The 22,088-nt window shown below is 42.3% G+C and overlaps 1 protein-coding gene and 1 pseudogene across 1 annotated transcript in view; both read right to left on the bottom strand.

The window, feature by feature from the left end:
* Nucleotides 1–22,088, bottom strand: part of DAW1 (dynein assembly factor with WD repeats 1) — a 131,635-nt gene that overhangs the window by 63,466 nt on the left and 46,081 nt on the right. Inside the window, exons 4-6 of the mRNA XM_040348847.1 lie at nucleotides 12,266–12,324; nucleotides 9,636–9,758; nucleotides 7,990–8,089 (exon numbers count right to left, since the gene is read on the bottom strand). Of these exons, the coding sequence (XP_040204781.1) occupies nucleotides 7,990–8,089; nucleotides 9,636–9,758; nucleotides 12,266–12,324 (282 nt within the window). The remainder of the gene's footprint in view (nucleotides 1–7,989; nucleotides 8,090–9,635; nucleotides 9,759–12,265; nucleotides 12,325–22,088) is intronic.
* Nucleotides 17,182–17,522, bottom strand: LOC120936472 (annotated as a pseudogene).

Here is a 22,088-nt window from a genome sequence, read left to right as displayed (position 1 = left end):
GGTCCTATTTACTTTTTTTATGGGAGAGTCTGAAAAACATGCGTAGCATGTTTTTGCGCATTTGTTTGCACTCACACTTCAATCAATAGAGCCAAAAAAGTGCAGGCAGGCAATATTAATGCTTTTGTGTGAGATTGTGCATGCCATTTGTAAGAGTAAAGTGCCCTTTTTGGCCTCATAGACTTTTTTATGGGAGTGCCTGAAAATGTGCATAATGCATTTTTCCGCATTTGTTTGCATTGGATTTAGGTGCATTTAAGTCAATGGGTCCAAACATGCCCAGATCCTGCTGCAAAAATAAGCTCATATACATTTTGGAACTTCAAGCCTTGATCTACAGGCACCTTGACGCTTGAATATGTACAGGCACAATTTAAAAGCATGGGATTTGGCTTGTTGACTGTTTTAGAGCTCTAAGCTCAGGTGTGAATGAGGAGACTTAAAGTGGAGGTTCACCCAAAAACTAAATTTTTAACATTAGATTGAGGCTCATTTTGTGAAGGGGAATCGGGTGTTTTTTTTTAAATCGAAGCAGTACTTACCGTTTTAGAGATAGATCTTCTCCGCCGCTTCCGGGTATGGGCTGCGGGACTGGGCGTTCCTATTTGATTGACAGGCTTCCGACGGTCGCATACAGCGCGTCACGATTTTCCGAAAGTAGCCGTACTCGTGACGCGATGTATGCGACTGTCGGAAGCCTGTCAATCAAATAAGAACGCCCAGCCCCGAAGACCATACCCGGAAGCGGCGGAGAAGATCTATCTCTAAAATGGTAAGTACTGCTTCGATTTAAAAAAAAACACCCGATTCCCCTTCACAAAACGAGCCTCAATCTAATGTTAAAAAAATTTTTTCGGGTGAACTCCCGCTTTAAGCCCTGTACACACGATCGGATATCTGATGGAATCTAATCCGATGGATTTTTTGATCGGATATCCGATGAAGCTGACTTTCATCAGTCTTGCCTACACACCATCGGTTAAAAATCCGATCGTGTGCAACGCAGTGACGTAAAACACTACGACGTGCTGAGAAAAATGAAGTTCAATGCTTCTGAGGATGCGTCGACTTGATTCTGAGCATGCGTGGATTTTTGACCGATGGACTTCCACACAGACGATCGTTTTTTTCTATCGGTTATTTATCCATAGGAAAAATTTAAAACATGTTCTATTTTTTTCACCAATGGAAAACAAACCGATGGGGCCCACACACGATCGGTTTGTCCGATCAAAACAGTCCATCGGTCTGTTTTGATCGGACTAATCGATCGTGTGTACAGGGCTTTAGAGCCCGAAGATAAAAAATACATTTGTTTCTAATATATTTCCTGTTCCAGACTACATTAGCCGGATTCATAAAGACTTACGCCGGCGTATCTAATGATACGCCTTGTAAGTCCACGGATGCGCCGTCGTATCTATGCGCCTAATTCACAGTACAAGATACGCCTGAATTTTGGCTTCCTACGACCGACGTAAGTCTCCAACGCCGTCGTATCTTGGGTGCATATTTACGCTGGCCGCTAGGGGCGCTTCCATTGATTTACGCGTCAAATATGTAAATGAGCGAGATACGCCGATTCACGAATGTACTTGCGCCCGTCGCAGTAAGCTACGCCGTTTACGTAAGGCGTACGTCCGGCGTAAAGATAAAACACCTCTATAGGTGGCACAGCCAATGCAAAGGTATGGACGACGAAACAGCTGTCGGATTTTACGTTGTTTACGTAAGTCGTACGTGAATGGGGCTGGGCGTAGGTTACATTCACGTCGTTGCCATTGAGCCGTCGTATCTTAGGTCGTAAATTTGATGTGATTCTGAGCATGCGCCGTTCGCTCGGGAATTCATTTACATGGGGTCACGGCTAATTTTAATAAAACACGCCCACTACCTTCCTAATTTGAATTAGGCTGGCTTACGCCGGCCCATTTACGCTACGCCGACGTAACTTAGGGAGAAAGTGCTTTGTGAATACTGGTCTTGCCTCTCTATGTTATGTCGGCGTAGCACATATGAGATGCGCTATGCCCGCTCAAACATACGCCGCTGTCTGTGAATCTGGCTACATACGTTTATTTCAATGGAGCTGGAAAACATGTTTCAATTGTAAACAAGTAAGCTGATATCTCTTTAAGAAATTGCACATAAAGCAAATGTGATATTACTAACAACGCATGTACAAGATGTCTGTGTATCTGGGAATTAATCCAAAGTATATTACAATCAATAGAATGAAATATATGAGATGAGAGGAAGGCAATATGGCTTAATTATATGTAGCTACAAAAGGCCCTTGGGATTCCACCATACAGAATGCAATAAAGAACAATTCGGTTTTGGCGTTATGGGATATTGAAGGATCTTTAGCATGAATCAAGCCCTTTAGCTAAACAATCATGCCATTATATTAACAACTCTCACTGCAGAATATTATTTATACTGAAATGGTTTGTTTTTCAGCACCAGCAGCTGATAGCGCTAATCACAGGGATTTTTTATAACAGAAAACAAGAGAAAATGAAAGTGTTTAAAGAAATCATCCTGATGTGTAACCTATTTATATTTTTTACTTAATACAGGTATTCATATAGCACTGACAACTTACACAACACTTTACATAGTGGACATTCTCATCAATCCTTTCCCCAAGGAGCTTACAATCTAAGGTTGTATCCCATATGCATACATGCACTCATACTAGGGCCAATTTGGAAAGGAACCAATTAACCTATGAGCATATATTTGGAGTGTGGGTGGAAGCCCACACAAGCAGAGGAGGAATATCAAAACACCATACAGATAGTTTTGTGACAGGTATTCAAACTGATATTCAAACCAGTGCTGCAAGCAGTGGTGTATTTAGGTTTTGTGCTGCCCTAGGCCTGACTAAACTTGTGCACCCCCTAATTTAAATATGACCCACCCCTTCCTGTGAAGGCCACACCCATTTCTGTTTAAGACCCGCCCTAGACCCTCCCCACTTTTCGAGTAGGGACACTAGTTCTGAGAGCCTTGGGTTGGCAATGGATTCCCTTAATTTGCATAGATTTTCTCTCCTTTCCTGTTTGGCTATGGGGCAGGAAGTGAAGGGAATGAGAATGGGACAGGGATGGTAAAAAATAAACTGACAGGGGCTATAACCCTCTCTTACTCTATCCAAAATGAAAAAAAAAAGTGCTGCCTTTTGTTCTACTTTAACCACTTAAGGACCGCCTCCTGCACATTTACATCGGCAGAATGGCACGGCTGGGCACATGCACGTACAGGTACGTCCTGTGCTAGTACCCAGCCGTGTCCGAAGCTCCGTGACCCGCTGGAGTTAGCCGCTGGAGTCCCGTGATCGGTCCCCGGAGCTCAGGAACGGGGAGAGCTGTAGCGGCGGCATCGATCCTGTGATCCCTTTTATAGGGGAATACAATCGATGACGTCACACCTACAGCCACACCCCCCTACAGTTGTAAACACACATGAGGTCACACATAACACCATCAGCGCCCCCTGTGGTTAACTCCCAAACTGCAACTGTCATTTTCACAGTAAACAATGCATTTTAAATGCATTTTTTGCTGTGAAAATGACAATGGTCCCAAAAATGTGTCAAAATTGTCCGAAGTGTCCGCCATAATGTCGCAGTCACGAAAAAAATCGCTGATCGCCGCCATTAGTAGAAAAAAAAATTAATAAAAATGCAATAAAACTATCCCCTATTTTGTAAACGCTATAAATTTTGTGCAAAGCAACCGATAAACGCTTATTGCGTTTTTTTTTTTTACCAAAAATAGGTAGAAGAATACGTATAAACTGAGGGAAAAAAAATTTGGTATATTTTTGGGGGATATTTATTATAGCAAAAAGTAAAAAATATTGAATTTTTTTCAAAATTGTCGCTATATTTTTGTTTATAGCGCAAAAAATAAAAACCGCAGATGTGATCAAATACCACCAAAAGAAAGCTCTATTTGTGGGAAAAAAAGGACGCCAATTTTGTTTGGGAGCCACGTTGCACGACCGCGCAATTGTACGTTGAAGCGACGCAGTGCCGAATCGCAAAACTTGGCCGGGTCCTTTAGCTGCATTTTGGTCCGGGTCTTAAGTGGTTAAGCACAAATTTCTGATAATTTTATGGAGAGGACTAAAAAGATATAACCATGCCAATAATGCAGCAGAAAACATTTAGCACAGTGAGGAAGGTTTGTGGTCCAGGATGATAGGACAGTCAAAATTAGAAGCAGCGCCCCCCCACCAGGGCCGTTTGAAGGAATTAGGGGGCCCCAAGCAAAATGGACATGGAGGCCCCCCCCGCACGCACAGCGCAGAACCACAGCAAGCAGAAAACCAACAGCCGGGTGGATGGAAGGGGTGATGGTGGGGCAAGATGAATCACTAGTGCCCCAGCATAGCATGACATATAAAAGAGGGCTGCATATGGTGTAGATCAACCAATGAATTCAGACGAAAAACGGTTCCTTACTAAATAGAAACCCTTTAAAAGGATAGTGCAATTCTATAGATAGTATACATGCCGATTTTCACCATTTGGTATTTGTCTTAATTCTTAGGATTCAGAACCGATTCGTTTATGTGCGTTTGCAGGGGAACACTAAATAAACATTATTTATTTATAATTCATATCTTCCAGCGTGCACCAGAAGAATGTTCCTAATGATTAAAGGGGAGGTTCACCCTAAAAACGACATTCTCTTATTACATTTGCCGATTATGCCTATTAGTTTTTTTTTTATGCTGTACATACCTTGATACAGCATATTCACCCGTGGCTTACGGGTTGCGAGTCCCGCGGGAGTGGGCGTTCCTAACATGCTGGTGATTGACGTTTTGACAAAAAACGAGCTCCCCCCCGTCGCGTAAGCCGCGTCACGATTGCCGAAAGGAGCCGAACGGTGATACGCAGGCGCAGTATAGTGCCGACTCGCCGTTCGGCTCCTTTCGCCAATCGTGACGCGGGGGGAGCTCGTTTTTTGTCAAAACGTCAATCACCAGCATGTTAGGAACGCCCACTCCCGGAAGCCACGGGTGAATATGCTGTATCAAGGTATGTACAGCATCAAAAAAAAACTAATAGGCATAATCGTATTGTAATGTGGGGGGCAAATGTAATAAGAGAAAGTCGTTTTTAGGGTGAACCTCCCCTTTAAATCTGCAGAAGAGGCTTGTTGCAAAAGGGGGCGTGTCACTGACCTGTCAAGCTGTCAGGAGTCTATGGCGTCCCGCAGTACCCAGGCGATGAGCGGCTTCCCACAGCCAGTGTCCGGATGGTCTTCAGCGGGACCTCCTTGCTGCCTCCCGGGGCCAGGACTATCGCCGCCAGGTGTCCCCACTTTTTATCCGGCCCGTCCATGACCACCTCCGCCGACATCTTGCTGCGGTCCGGGCACGTCCCCTCCAGCCCCTGTGATCTATTTAAAAATGGCGCCAGTGGCGCCATCGCGTTACTGCGCGTGTGCCGCCCGGCCGAGCATGAACACGTTTCCCTGAGCTCGGCCGGCTTCAGAACGGGCGCATGGCAACACACAGTGGGTGGAGCAAGATGGCCGCCGCTCCGGAGCTAGGCCGAAGCCGGGGACTTTCCTAGGCCGAGGCTCCGGAGCGCTCCGCGGATCCTATTCATCCTCACCGGGCCCCACTCGGCTGCGGGCCCCATAGCGCCCGCGTGGGTCGCTATGGCGGTAGTTCCGCCACTGGTATGTGGGCACCCTAGTTGGGGGCCCCCTTCCAGCTCGGGGCCCCAAGCAATTGCTTGCATTGCCTCTCCTGTTCCGACGGGCCTGCCCCCCACACATACACACACAGTTGTGGAATGCCGGCCGCCCGCATACCGGAAGCAGTGCGGCCGCTGGACTAATTTGCCTCTGAGCCCAGTCCAGCTCATAAGACTGGCACTACACTAACAGTGTAGCACAAGCCAGCAGGGACCCTTTCCGTGCTGCCCCCCTGCAAACTGCTGCCCTAGGCCTGGGCCTTGTTGGCCTAGGCCAGGATACAGCGCTGGCTGTAAGGCAGCAATACTAACCACTAAGCCACTATGCTGCCCAACCTATCCCTTATTGCTTAGCTTGACCCTAACCCTTAATTCACATTTGAACCCTTATGCCGTGTACACACGATCAGTTCGTCTGATGAAAACGGTGGCTACCTAGTATATCTCCTAAATCTGCACGGTTTAGGAGATATCCCCTGTCCCCTGCATTTGCCGATGTCATCGGGCACAAGCGCACTAAAGGAAACTGAAGCAATGGCACCTATGTGCCGTTGCTTCAGTCCATGTGCCGTTACCAGCAGCTCCCGCGCGCCAGTGACGTCATTGTGGCTCCGGCCAATCACAGAGCTGAGCCGCCGGAAGTAACCCCCGGGAGAGATGTCGCCGCCAGAAGTAATCCTGGGAGAGATGTCGCCGATGCATACTAGTTCATTATGCCTTTGTCTTGCAGGTTTTTTTTTTTTTTGGGGTAAACAACAACTTTAAAGTGAACCCATTTCACTTTAATGCCCCCTCTTCATAAGCACATACTCAACTTCCCTTTGTTGCCTGGCTGCTCTGGTTATCTGGCATGTGCAAGAAAGGCAAAAGCCCTGCTTAAGATTGATCTTAGATTTAGAAAATAAACAGGGCTGCATATCCCGTGTCCCCCCATGTGACAGTGCTGGGCCATTTAGCAAGCACCAGTGCTGTTACATGGTAAAAAGGGAAGTCGAGTCATATGCTCTCCCATAACTAAAGGTACCCAGGTACTGGGGGGCTGGAGTGATGGAGGAGTACAGGAAACATAAGTATTTGCTGCTGGGGGATATGTTGAATGGGAAATCTTCAGGATTGCATTACCCTATTACCTAAAATGAACCCATACACTAAATGAATTCCTAACACTTAATCTATACCTTAAAATTACTGTATTTATTGGTGTATAACACTCACTTTTTCACCCTGCAAATCAGTTTCAAATAGTGTGTGCGTGTTATACGCCGATGCTGCAATTTGGGCTGCCTCAAAGAGACCGGGGAGGGGGGCAGGAGGAGAGCCGTCAGATTACATACAGCGAGAATCTCCTGTTTACTCAGCGGCCTCTGTAATAGGAAGTCCTGTCTCCTGGGCCAACATTAGACCAGTGTTCTGTCTATCATAGAGGCTGGTGCAGGAGGTGGGACTTTGTATTAAAGAGGCCGCCGAGTAAACAGGAAATTCTTGCTGTATGTAATCTGATATCGCTCATCTCGCCCCCCTCCCTGAGATGGGCATTGATCAGGCTGCATTCATGGCAATGAAGATGCTGCAGATGGGCATTAATCAAGCTGTATTGATGGGCAATTGTGAGGCTACAGATGGGCATTGATCAAGCTGCATTGATGGGCAATTGTGAAGCTACGGATGGCCATTGATCAAGCTGCATTGATGGGCATTTGTGAGGCTACGAATAGGCATTGATCAAGCTGCATTGATGGGCAATTTTGAGGCGGCAGATGGGCATTGATCAGAAATACTGTATGCTGTAACAGACTGAAAAGCGCGAATCGTTTCTCTCGCCAATCTTTTACTAACAGGTGGTAACACGAGATTAGCAAAAAGCAGCCCCAAGGGTGGCGCCAGTGGAATCGAACTTCCCCTTTATAGTGCCGTCGTACGTGTTGTACGTCACCACGTTTGAGAACGACGAGATTTTGTCTTGACAGTGTGTATGCAAGGAAAGCCTGACAAGAACCACGTTCTTTTACGACGAGATTCTCGGTCGTGTGTATGAGGCCTAACTCTTAAAACTTGATTCAACACCTAACCGCAACATTTACCCTAACCCTTAAAATTAACTTTTAATCCTTACCCTGAACACCCAAACATTTAGACTGGTAACACATGATTAATTACAGATTTGATCTGTTAACCTAAAACAATTGCTTGGCACAACATAGCTATGATTGATTTGGTAGAATTAAATCCTATTTTTCCATCAGCTATAGATTCAGGGGGTTACTTACTATTTCTGCAGTGTGCCCCTTGAAGGTGTGGTAACATTTGCCTGTCTCAGAACTCCATAGCTTGCAGGTTTTATCAAAGGATCCTGTGGCTATTTTGTCTCTGTTGGAAGCAAAATATTTTTTTCATATTTAGTGTAACAAATCTCTTTTAAAATAAGTTTATACACTGTATAGTATTTAATTTGACACATCTCTTTCACAATATGTCTATACAATATGCAGTCGTACATGTTGTCACCTTGCTCCGTTATACACACTCAGGCCTCATACACACGACCGAGTTTCTCGGCAAAAAACAGCAAGAAACTTGCTGGGATTTTTTTTTTGCAGAGGAACCCGGTCGTGTGTACATTTTTCGACGAGGAAACTGTCGAGGATCCCGTTGAGCCAAAAAGAGAGCATGTCTTCTTTTTCCTCGACGGGAATGGAGAAACTTGCCTTGTCAAGTTCCTCGACAGCCTAACAAGGAACTTGACGAGGAAAACAATGTGTTTCGCCTGTCGAGTTCCTCGGTCGTGTGTACGAGGCTTCAGCCCGCAATCTCCTGCCACTCCTTCCTCCATGAAAGATGATACTCAAAGCCCAACTCCAGGAAAAGTAATAACCCTCTCTTTTAGAGGGCTGCCCCCTGCACTACTAGTGTTAGAGGCCTAAAAAAACTATTTCACCTAACAGATCCACAGTAGTAAAGTAGTCAGCAATCCCCTATGCTTCAGTGGTGGATTACTCGTAGATGTCCTCCTGTACAATGTAAGTCTATGGGCCCTCCATTGGTGGTAATGACATCGGGAGCATCCAACCCCAGAGCATAGGGGAGAAAAGGACACGGGGACCAGCATGGTGGATCCTGTGAAAGAGGAGAACCAAGTAAGTAAACCTATTTCTTACAGTCTATTAGATATAAATGACCATTTGACCCCACTGCAAGGAAGGATTTTTACTTCCCCAAGAGTCTGGCTTGAAACCAGCAGTGTGGGTGACTTGGTGTTGCAATGACTTCACTAACTTGGCCATGTAACAGGTTTAGGATTAGTGATTGGCTTCTAGGCCCAAGCACATACCCGAAGGTACTGGGTAGTGTATCTGGCTGTGACAGAGGAAGGAGAGGCAGAGGGCATGTAAGCAAGGCAAGCATAAATAGTTCTCTCTTTTTTGCTTGAACGTAAGAAATTTCTACTTAAACTTCTTTGGCACTACTGCAGTTCAAGGAAAATTATATTACTGCTCCTCTGTGCTTCATGGGTTCCTACTTCAGTGCACATAAACATCCTCCTTGGTATAACAATTGTCAATTTTATACAACTCAGAAAATTGTGTAGTTTGCAGCAGACTTTTGGATTCACATAACCCACTGTGAGTATCAAGGCCAGAAAGGGTTTGTCAGCTCCCTACAAATAATAAAGTATACAAACCGCAGCACACTGCTGAATTATTTTTTCATTAATTCAATAAGCTTTTTTTGTTGCTAACACCTCCTGCCAAACATTATTCCTTCTCCCCTGTTAGATGAGGCCAAGGCAGAGCAAAATTATAGTGTCTTTGCAAAGAACCCCCTCAACCCCAATTTTATAAATTCATTTGATAATTCAATAACATTTGTTGTTATTTCACCCCCTCTTAAAGGATTATTTTCTGCCATTACCTACCCATAAGGATTATTAAATTGGATGGCATAGACCACATTCCGATGGCCTTCCAATGTATGCAGCTCTTCTCCTGATGCTGTGTCCCAAACTTTACAGGTTCGATCATAACTGCCAGTAATGAAACTATACAGAAAAAAAAAAAAACGTGTGGATTTCAGGAACAAAAGCAGATATATCAGATCTTACTTAGCAAAGTCATATCTGGATTTCATGGCTACATAAAAGTATTATTCTAAATAGGTTGGACTGTTTTATTAAGGTTTTAATAGAGGGTAGTTAACCTTTATAAAGTTAACATTCTTTGCTGGATTCACACCTGTGGATTTTTAGTGCTTTTTGCATTTTGCAGATTTGCACCACAGAATGTGTTCCATAGGAAACCATGTTACATGGACTGTAGTGCAAATCTGCAAAATGCAAAAAAACACAAAAACTGCATAGGTGTGAATCCAGCCTAATGGGTTGCATATCCCGATCACAACGTATGACACTTATAATTCTGCTGTTCAAAATCTAGAGAAAAATGTATAGTGTTTTCCCTCCAGGGTTGAATCAGTGTTGATACTAGGCTTAGGCATGAGTTTCGGTACTTGTGCAAATGCACCGATACCTGAAACCGATACGGTCAGGCTCGTTCTTTCAGTTGTCAGCGGGATTCCCCCACTGACAGGTCAAATGTAGAAAAAAAATGCCGGAGCGGGGACCGCGTGGCGTTAACAACCAATGACTCATTCAGCTGTCAGTGGGCTTCCCCTGTTGACAGCTGAAGTGTAAACTGCAATTGGAGCTGTCAAAAAAAAAAAAAAAAGCAGCCGGGCAATGTTTATCAACAACATTGCTCAGCCGGAAGATAAAAAGAGACATTGGGGGTTATTTACTAAAGGCAAATCCACTTTGCACTATAAGTGCAAACTAAAAGTGCATAGAGCACTTGAAATTGCACTGAAAGTGCACTTGGAAGTGCAGTCGCTGTAGATCCGAGGGGGACATGCAAGGAAAATAAAAAACAGCATTTTAGCTTGCACATGATTGGATAATAAAATCAGCAGAGCTTCTCTTCATTTTAGATCTACCCCTCAGATTTACAGCGACTGCACTTCCAAGTACACTTTCAGTGCAATTTAAAGTGCACTTTTCACTTGTGGTTTGCACTTGTAGTGCAAAGTGGATTTGCCTTTCGTAAATAACCCCCATTGTTTCTTTTTGTATCTTACTGTATTTATTCATCTACAGATCAAAGGAATGAACTTTGATCTGCAGATGAAGTCAGATTAAAGCAACATGTCAAGTAAAACATTTTTTATATTTTTTTAATTAAAACCCTTTCATGCCTAAGCCTATTTCTGACATGTGTTGCTTACAAGTTAAAATCTGTATTTTTTGCTAGAAAATTACTTAGAACCCGCAAACATTATAAATATTTTTTTACCAGACCCTAGAGAATAAAATGGCGATGGTTTTTATGTCACACGGTATTTGCACAGTGGTCTTTCAAACACAACTTTGTGGGAATTTTTTTTTTTTTCATGAATTAAAAAGAAATGAAAATTAGCCCAATTTTTTGTATAATGTGAAAGATGATTTTACGCAGAGTAAATAGATACCTAACATGTCATGCTTTGAAATTGCGCACACTCATGGAATGGCGACAAACTACTGTACTTAAAAATCTCCATAGGCGACAATTTTGTTTACAGGTTAACAGTTTAAAGTTACAGAGGAGGTCTTGTTCTAAAATGATTGCTCTCGCTCTGATGATTGCTGCAATGCCTCACGTGTGGTTTATATACTGTTTACATTTGCGGGGGCGACTTACGTATGCGTTCGCTTCTGTGCGCATCACAGATGAGGGGGGGCTTTAAATAAAAAAAAATTCTATTACACAGTCTCTATAAAAAAAAAATATGATAATTTTTATTGCTGTCACAGGGAATATAAACATCCCTTGTGAGTAATAGTCAGTGACAGGTTCTATAAGACCCCAAATCCCTCCCTTTGCACTTAAAAGTATGCAAAAAGCCAAAAATGTTGTTTTTGAATGCTAGGGGTTTTTAAAAATCTGTGCCATTGGCAGCCGAGTAAACCAGAAGTGATGTCATGACATTGTTTCCGGGTTACTGGATAGGAGACCAGATCGAAGAAAAATTCCGGTTTCATTTCGACCAGCCGACACGGTGAACGTGTCGGCTGGTCGATTGGGCCTCCCGGTTTGATGGGAGAGCCGCGGAAGGCGGCGGGAGGGACAACCGGAGGGGAGGGGAGACAATGTCCTCTCCTGCTCCTTAGGATAATAGCTGAGCGGCTTTTAGCCCCTTCAAGCCGAGAACGCATATTTGCGCACGGTCAGCGCGAAGAGGTTAAATGATCCTCTGTTTAACCCCTTATTAACCCTTATTTTACTTTAATCTGCCTTAATTAACTACTTATTCCCAATTTAATTACTATTTTCCTGTTGATTTATTTATTTGTTCACTTCTTTTTTATAAATTCGTTAATCTCCAGTCCCAGAGGTTGGTCAGATCGTCCCTTCTCAATCAATCATCCTATAAGGTCTATATGCAGCCTATAAACCTGTCGTATCAATCAGGCTTCAAGATAAATAATACAAGACCAAAGTAAGTGCATCTTACCTGGAACCAGATTTATTAAATGCCACATTGGTAAGAGGTAATATGTGAGCTCGGAGGACCTAAAACAAGAAAAAAGAGCTTGTTAAGCCGATGCTGATATAGACACAAACTCCTCACAAACTGGGGAAAAGACATTGATAAATAAATGCCCCCCAGCAGGACTCCTTTGTTAATTTGCCTGATATGTCACCTCACGTACAAAGAAATCACACGTTCCAAACAATTCTACATACTAGAGCAAAAATTTGAAATGTGACAAATGATAGCGAATTTTTAGGCCGTATGGTTAATGGTTAATGCAACGTATGTTCATTTTGCCTATCTTCTCAGAGAAAGCAAATAACTCCCAACACTCTATATTCAAGATTTCATTTATTATTATTTTTAGACGCAGCCTATTTAGATGCGGAAGAAAAATACATTTTTATCTCACGTTGGATTAATGGCAGTAGAAATTTTCCTCCTCTCCCTTAAAGTACCCTTTGTATTGCTTTTTATTTTCCCTCCATGTAGTCCGTTGCACGTTTATATCCCTTTAAAAAAGAAACCCATTACTTTGGTAGCTAGTGGTCTGTTATACCCTCTAATATATTAATTAGAGAGCATAAAAGTGATTAATCTTGAATTTATTTTTTTATAATATAAATAAACTATTTACCTAGTGTCACTGGTAAGTCCTTTTTTTACATATTAAAGTGAATGTAAACCCGTTTTTTTTGTCACAATGTACAGTATAAGATTTCCTATCATCTGTGCCCAGTCTTGCCACACAGAGTTAATCCAGCTCTGAGCAATCCTCTTTTATTGTCCAGTGAAATAAAACAAACTTACAGAGAAAAACCTTAGTCTGTTCCGCCCCCTTGCTGTGAATGACGGGTTATTTACATATCTCATGCACTAGCCTGGAGACAGGCATTATTTTTAATTCCCACCCCCACTCCTTTTCTGAAGTCATATGGTTACTTTTCTGGATTTTGACTGGATGTTAGTGATCATAGCAGAATTCAGTGTAAGAAATACATAGGAAAAAATACATGTAGACAAGAGGAGTGTAGAGGTGGGCGGGGAGTTTACTGACATCACAACTCCACCCACCGAGCTCCAGACGACAGATCCACCCACAGAATGTGCAGTTTTTCAGGTCTCATAACAGACAGAGGGGAGACATTTGACAGGTAAGAATATATGCAGGAGGCATCTACCGTATTTGCCGGCGTATAAGACGACTGGCCGTATAAGATGACCCCCTAATTTTCCAGCTAAAATGTTGGTTTTGGGATATACTCACCGTATAAGATGACCCCCTTCCTACTATTCATGCCTCGCCTCACCTCACTGTGCCATTACATGCCTCACTGTGCCATTACATGCCTCACTGTGCCATTACATGCCAGACGGTGCCACCATTACATACCAGACTGTGCCACTATTACATGCCAGACTGTGCCACCATTACATGCCTCACTGTGCCACCATTACATGCCTCACTGTGCCACCATTACATGCCTCACTGTGCCACCATTACATGCCAGACTGTGCCACCATTACATGCCTCACTGTGTCACCATTACATGCCTCACTGTGCCATTACATGCCAGACTGTGCCACCATTACATGCCAGACTGTGCCCCCATTACATGCCTCACCGTACCACCATTGCATGCCTCACTGTGTCACTGCATACCTCACTGTGCCATAGCATGTCTCTACGATCCCTTACCTTATCCCTGACATGCAGAATCTGTCAGGCCGCTGACAGGCGGAACACTTAGCTTCCCAGCAGACACTCTGTTCAGTGTTCCGCCTATCACGGATGCCGTCTTGTCTGGGACCGAGGATGAGAGGGCATCCGTGATAGGCGGAACACTGAACAGAGGCTCTGCTGGGAAGCTGAGTGTTCCGCCTATCACGGAACAGCAGAAGGAGGAGGCACGGCTTTTGAAAAATGGACAGCCGCGGTCTGACTGAGAGTCTGCATGTTAGGTTACCGGCGTATAAGACAACCCCCGACTTTTAAGAAGAATTTCATGGGTTAAAAAGTCATCTTATACGTCATCTTATACGCCGGAAAATATGATATATGCTTATAGATCAGCACAATGGCAGTAGTTTAGAAAGGATGAGAGTGGGTTTACATCCACTTTAAGAACCACTTTTATATGGGCTCAGGGCCCCCCTATAATTGCCACTTTATGTAGGGGGCACTGGTCATTTATTTACCTGGGTAAAATTAGCCTTAGTTTGGTGGTTTCTATTCTGTTACGCTCCCTAAAATAAAAACTCTCTTTACAATGGTGTTAGTGATAGGCATCTTGTTATATTCATGTATTTAGAGTTTCTTAAACAGTGGACATCAAGGTACCCTAAAATAGCCCATTTCTGTTATGCTCCCTAAAATAAAAACAGTGATTACATTAGTGTCAGTGGTAGGACAGCTTTCTATACTCATGTATTAAGAACCCCTTCAGAATGGTGGCCAGATCCCCCTATAGCCCTTTATTTTGGTGGTTAATGGCCTCTTATGCCCACCGTGAAAACAAAACACCCCTTCACACTGGTGGTCAGTGTGTCAAATGTACTTGTGGGGGTTTCTGTGATGATGTTGCAAAGATGAAACCAATAGGGTAAGACTTTGTTGTATATGTCACCACGTCGGAGAGACTCATGCTTAGTGGCATCATGCAGAGGGAACCAGTGTTTTAGCAGTAGTCTTGGTAGACAAGACAGGCTAATGCTGATTCTGATAGTGCTTTGCACCGGGGTGGATTTGATTTAAATTATTTTTAAAGAGCAACTGTCATCTCTATCCTGCAGCAGCTTCTCCTCTGACCCGCTGTTGATTCACTGACAGTCCTATTCACTTTAATGGGACGGCTGGTAATGTGGCAGGGACACAAGGTGAGGGACGTGGCGGCAGCAGGTGAGTGGATGCCCGCTAACAGGCGCTGCCATGTTGGAACTGAAACGACAGGTGCTCTTTTTAAATGTAAGGACTTATTCTTGCTGAGAGTTAGCATCTTTAATATTTGCTAACAAAATTAAGGGTTCCTATATAGAAAAATAAGCTGTCAATTTTGTAAAACAGCGATATCAGAACCGATTTAATCATACAGTTTGTAGTGTACATAGATTTGCAAAACAATAGGATAAAATAATATTCCTAAATGTTGTTCTATCTCATGGTTACTGTGAAATTGTGTGAATGGATCAATGCAGTGCATGTTCTCTCAGCTTGCAGAGCTTGGATTCATTGAATGACTTTACCCAAAATGTAAATATTGCAGAATATACAGCCTCATGCTACATAACTAAGCTCCTTTTTACGCTGAATAAACTCAATTATTAATGTATATTAAATAGAAAACTATCTTTACTCCAAAAGCTTTTACTCCAAATTTATTTTAATAAAATTATTAAAATAAATTGGATAGAAATCCCCAAAATTTAATTTAAATAAAAAAAATCTGATTTAAATAAAACAAATGTTTTTTTTTAAAATATTGATTTTTATCCACCCTGCTTGGCACACTTTTTGAATGTGAGCATTATGTGCATTTTTTAAAAATAATTTTATTTTTATTTTAAATGCTACAAGACTTAACCTCCCTGGCGGTATGATTCTGTCAGAAAAAACATGCTGAAAGCGGTACCATTATTTGCAAGGAAATTTGGCGTTTTATATTGTAGGTCTGTAATTTTTAGAAATAACTCACTTAAATCTGACCAAACAAGATTCTAATAGGCATCCCAGGTATGACATTTTTTTAAAAACAAAATTATAAATTATAATATAATAAATAATTATAAATAATTATAACAAATAATAATATAATTATAATAAAAATTATTCAATAATGTAATCAAATCAAAATCACTGAAATTTGCCCAGTTGCAGAATTGTTGCTGTCATTATTTTTTTTTTTTTATGACGAATTTCCCCACAAATCGCTATCGCACAATTCTGCAAGTGATTATAATTTATTATCGCTGTTTTTTAGCTGATCTAAAACTATTTTTGACATAAAGGGACACTTTTGGTTGCTATGGACAATCTACAGTTTGCAGGAAGAAAGAAACGTTTTTATTATATAAAATGACATGCATGACACAGGACAGACCACTAGGGACAAGGGGGGGGGTGTTTTTTTTACATACAGTACTGTAATCTATAAGATTACAGTATACTGTATGTAAGGTGTTTGTTTACTTTTTTGAATTTGGCGCCGTTCTCCGTCCCCGTGCGTCGTAACGTCGCAGGGAACGGAGATCGGCGTCACACGGAGGCACTGTGTGAATCGAGCGAGGTCCCGCTCGCTCACACAGCGCGGTGGCATCGCTGGATCCAGGGACAAGGTAAGTAACTTTGCCTGTGGATCTAGCGAGGCAAGCCCGAGTCTGACTCGGGGTTTCCGCTCGCAGCAGGAAAATCAAACCCCGAGTCAGACTCGGGAAGACCGCCAGGCAGGTTAAAAGGTCACTAAAAGAAAAAAAATGTTTTGCTGAAATGACTGTTTACAGGGTATAGAGACATAAAAGTTAACTGATTCCTTTAAAAATTATTAAAAATAGATAAAAACCAATCATATAATGTACCTACAGTTTAGTTTCGTGTTTGCTGTTGTTTCCTGGTTCTCTGATGTACAGAGCCAGGGGCAGTAAAGGTTTTGCAAAACGAAACTGGATTTGTGCTGAGGGGTTTTAGACACACAGTAATCACACCTCTTTGATTAGTCACCACAGTGAGAAATCTCTCAGTACTGTGGTGATCAGGAAACAGACAACCAGGAAGTGTCCAGAACAGAGAGGAATTACAGCAACATCAAAGCAAAAACGAACAATGAGGACATGGAACCAGGACTGCAGTAAGGTAAAGGAAGCTTTTTAGCTAAAAAAAAGAAAAATCCTTTAGTGACCCTTTAATCGAACAGGCCAAATCCCATATCTTCATCGGACTCTTCAGACTCATCCTTCTTCTCTTCCTTTACTTCAGCAGCTGGTGCAGCAGAGCAGCAGAAGCAACTGCAACAGCACCTCCAGAAGGCATGCTTGCTAACTTGGTGTTACCTTGAGCAATCACCTCATCAATCTTCTTGCCTTTCAGTTCACCGATTACCTTATCGGCACGCTCCTTATCCAGCTCAATGCCAACACTGTCCAGAATCTTCTTCAGGTCAGCAATTGTAGTGTTGTCATTACCGCTGAGAACGGCCAAAAGATAGGAAGCTATGTAACGCATCTTCACACAGGACTTTGTAAAGCTCCGGAGTGGAGAGAGTCAGCAGAACGTATTGTGCATGGTAATAAAGAGTTGGTTTTATCAGGCGATAATACACTATCAGCTTGCTTTCTCGCCATTCTCTAAACACCTATCATGGGGTAACAGAGTGATATAAATTTCATAAATGTCATTCATGTTGAAGGGATATTCCTTGAGGCCCCTCTAAGGCAGGCCATACATGGAGGAAATTTCTTTCCTGCAACCACAGTGTAGACAGAGGGATCCCTCCTGCTGAGCCATTGCATTGTATAGCTGGGGCTGGGGAAGCCTCCCCCACCGGGAGAAGGCATTGTTTATTGCTAGCGGCTATATCAGTCACTAGCGATAATCGCATCTAAAATCCGACAGGCTGGTTGTACCCAAGTTGATCGATTAACTTGGTATATTCCACCTGCCTATGCAAGGTTCAAACCATCTATGGCCAGCCTGAGGCCTCATACACACGACCGAGAAACTCGTCGTAAAAAAAAACATTGTTTTTCTCGACGAGTTCCTTGTCAGGCTTTCTTTGCGTACACACTGTCAAAACAAAATCTCGTCGTTCTCAAACGCGGTGACGTACAACACGTACGACGACACTATAAAGGGGAAGTTTGATTCCACTGGCGCCACCCTTGGGGCTGCTTTTGCTAATCTTGTGTTACTGCATGTTAAGTAAAAGTTTGGTGAGAGACGATTCGCGCTTTTCAGACTGTTACAGCGTGACAAATGTGCTATCTCTATTACAAACCCTACTGTTACCGAAGGTGCGCTCCCGTTTCATACTTTATTCAGAGCATGCGCGGGTTTCTAAGCATACACACGAACGTGTTTCTTGTCGTAAACCAGTCCGACGAGAAACACGACGAGGAAATTGAGACTCCCGATGAGAAAAAAAAGAACTTGTTCTCTTTTTTTCTCATCGAGATCCACGACTGTTTTCTTGACGAAAAACATACACACAACCGTTTTCCTTGGCAAGAAAGTTCTGCCACCAAGTTTATTGATGGATTTTGTCGAGGAAAACAGTCGTGTATACGAGGCCTAAGGCTAGGTTCACTCCTAAGCGGCTCTGTAAGCTCCATATGTGTGAGCACAGCAGCCCTATTAATTTTTGAATGGGCTGCTGTGCCTGTGTATCATGCAGGAAAAAGGTTCCTGCACTTTTTTTAAAAACACAGGCAGAAGGAAATTGTATAGTGTTTTTTTTTGTTTTTGTTTTTTTTTGCACCATGCGTTTGTTTTTTTGAAAACTTGCTGCATTTTCAGATGCTTGGGGTCACTATTAAAAATGAATGCAAGCTCCGCCACCTGCAAAGGAGCAGAGCGATTTGGCTGCAGGTGGTCGTGGGTTCAGGAACATGCGCGGTTTACAAACTGTCCTTCACCCATCGGCACAAGTGTTAACCTAGCCTAAGTGATATGTATAATTATACCTTACACATACCCTGAGTGAGTGAGTGAGTGAGTGAATAACTTGTATAACGCTACAAATGCGAACTGAATCGCCTCAAGGCGCTTGGTATCCATTTTCTTCTTTAGCCTTCAGAAGAGGTAGGTCTTGAGTTTTTTTCTGAAGGCCTGATAATTTACTTCCGTACGGATGTTAGTTGGTAACGCGTTCCACAGTCGAGGTCCTTGGACAGCGAATCTTTGTTCTCCTTTGGATTTGTAGCGGGCCTTGGGGATTTGGAGTAGATTTTGGTTAGTTGATCGAAGAACGCGATTGGGGTTCTGGTATTTTATTTTCTCACATAAATATTGGGGGTCGAGTCCTTGTACATATTTGTGCGTCAGGCAGAGGGCCTTAAACGTGACTCGGTCCTTTATGGCCAGCCAATGGAGGGTCCTCAGGGACAGATTGATTGATTCCCAGGGTTGTTTTCCTGTTACCAGCCTTGCTGCCGTGTTCTGGACAACTTGTAGACAAGCAATCTGGTATTTTGGGAGTCCGAAGTAGAGGGAGTTTGCATAGTCGAGCCTGGAGTTGATAATTGTTCCAACCACTACTGCTGTATCCTCTTTCGGGATGAAGGGAATGAGTCTTCGTAGCAGGCGGAGAAGATGGTGAGATCCGCTGACTACTGATCCTATTTGTGCATCCATCATCATGTCAGAGTCAAAGGTGACTCCAATCCTTTTGACTTTGGTGCTTGGGGTGATGGTTTGTCCCAAAATGGGGGGTGGCGTCCAAGTCGTCCTAGAATTTGTCTTTCGGTTTGCGTGAAGCAGAAGAATATATGTGCTCCCTGCCAGCCCCCCACCCACATTTATCCTTCAGTGTGTTTTTTTTTTTTCCGTCCTTGAGTCTAGGTTCACACTGCTGCGAATTCAAAATTGCGGTAAAAATTTGATCAAACTCGCACAGGATCCTTTTTTCTCGCAGCTTAGTTTTGCACTGCACAGATGTGAACAGCACTAATGGAAAACAATGTTATTTTAATGACTTGCAAATTTGAGCAATCGCAACAGCTCAAATTCGCAAAAGAATTCGCAGCAGTGTGAACCTAGCCTCAGTGTGTTTTTTCAAAATTCTTGAAAACACTTGTGTGAATGCAATCTACTGTGAAACCATTTATTCATTTTTATTGCTGAATATACTGTGGATTCACAAATAAGCAATGTTTGGCCAGAATTTGATAGATTTTTTATGTCTTAAAGAATTTGAATACATGTATGAATTTTTAACAGTGGTGTATGCTTCATATAAATCTGGGCACCCTTAAAGTCCCATACACAGCGGCTCTTTTTTGTTACTTGTAAACTGAGGAATGTTGGGGTCCACCTATATGACTCTTGCAACGTATATTTATAGGATTGCTATGGTGGCAGTTATACCACGGCTTTACAGCACCATGCATTCCATAAAGTGGGTCTGGCATACATAACTGTCCCCTTCTCTCTTTGAAAAAATGCCAATATACAGGGAATTACAGTTGGCTTGTATAAAAAAAAAATATGTAAGGTAAAATGTAAAAATATATTTAGGCATTTTAATGCATAACATAACTGGTTTCATGGCAGTCTGTTCATATCTGCCAGCACTTAAACTAATGCTGTTTGATAATTTCTATATCCAGAAATTGAATTTTTAGCCCAGAAGGTTGATAGAGGCAGGAAAAATAAGGGCCCATTTACAGAGATGATAATCTGCATTTTGCAGAAGGAAGCCTCTTTCCCTGGCACTTGTAGACATGTGTCTGTATTGTATAATAAACAACCTTTATTTTTCTTCATGGATAAACAGAACTGTCATTTACACAGTGCAGGTATGCCCACTAATAGACATTGGTGTGCCCAGGAGCTCGTTCCAACAAATGTCTTTTACTTCCAATGTCCATTACTGTCCATCCCTATGCTGTGTGTAAATGACAGCTGTGTTAATCCCTAGAGTGGAACATTGCCTATCATACGGTGCAAGAACAGGCATAGACATGGCAGGCAAAAAGCTGTGCCTGCAAAATGTTATTCATCACTCATCTGTACAAGGCCCAAATATTACTAATCAATTAAATTGCCCTTTTCATTAGGCACAAGGCCAAAAAAAAAAATGCCAGTATATAAACCACAATCCTCAACCCAAGGACATATCGTTATTCTATTCCCTCCTTCAACACAAAGAAAAATTCTCTAAAATTCCCCCAATGCAGCAATGGGTAAAAGACGTACAATCTTTCTTTTCAGAGGTCCAGTGGTGGAAAGCCCTACACTACTCATAAACAATAACACACTGTGTTAACCACTGGGAGCTGGCCCAGGACTATGTGGTACCTTACCCCATATAGACTGGCCACGTTCTTTCCAACTTATTCCCCTCTTTGCTGGAGAGATAGCGGGCAAGTAGGTACCATTTTCCATATTCTATGAACCTATAAGAATTTATTCCGTTTTTGTCACCAGACCTTTCATCTAATCTCTAGACTCACTAGAATACTAACACCACCATATCCAGCCCTAGCAATACTGAACTTAGGTAACAAAAAAATCCCCATCCAATAATGTTGACCCTTAGGTTCTGTTGGAAGTCAAGTTACTATTTACCAAAATGTGGAGTAAGACTGTCGGACAATATATCAGAACATATAGCTATAGTCAACCTCCATTATACATATGAAGGAATGCTTTTTTGGAATAATTGGACTTTGGCGTTATATACTAGGCCATAATTGATATTACCCAATAGTTGTTTTTTCACCATTGTACTGTTTGATCTTTTATAGTTTGCACCCTCTTTTGTACATTCTACACCACCTACCTATTCCCTCCAGAACAATTTAATGTTCTCCTGTTATTGAATTTTACTTGCATTGTATAGCAACCCATGGGTTTTTTCCGTGTAAACTTTTCAGAGATGTTTTTTTTTGTCCTTTTCTCACATGATTGTCCTAATTAAAACTCTATAAATAAAATATATTATTGAAAATAAAATCCAGTATATATACACACCATAGTTTGTAGACGCTATACCTTTCCCACAAAATAATCAATATAATTATTGTGAGTTTTATTACAATATATTTTAGCCTAAATTTATGAAGATATTTTTATTGGATATGTTTAACCACT

This window comes from Rana temporaria, chromosome 4 (genome assembly GCF_905171775.1).
Source record: "Rana temporaria chromosome 4, aRanTem1.1, whole genome shotgun sequence".
Classification (NCBI taxonomy): domain Eukaryota; kingdom Metazoa; phylum Chordata; class Amphibia; order Anura; family Ranidae; genus Rana; species Rana temporaria.
This window is presented reverse-complemented; position numbering and strand designations above follow the sequence as displayed.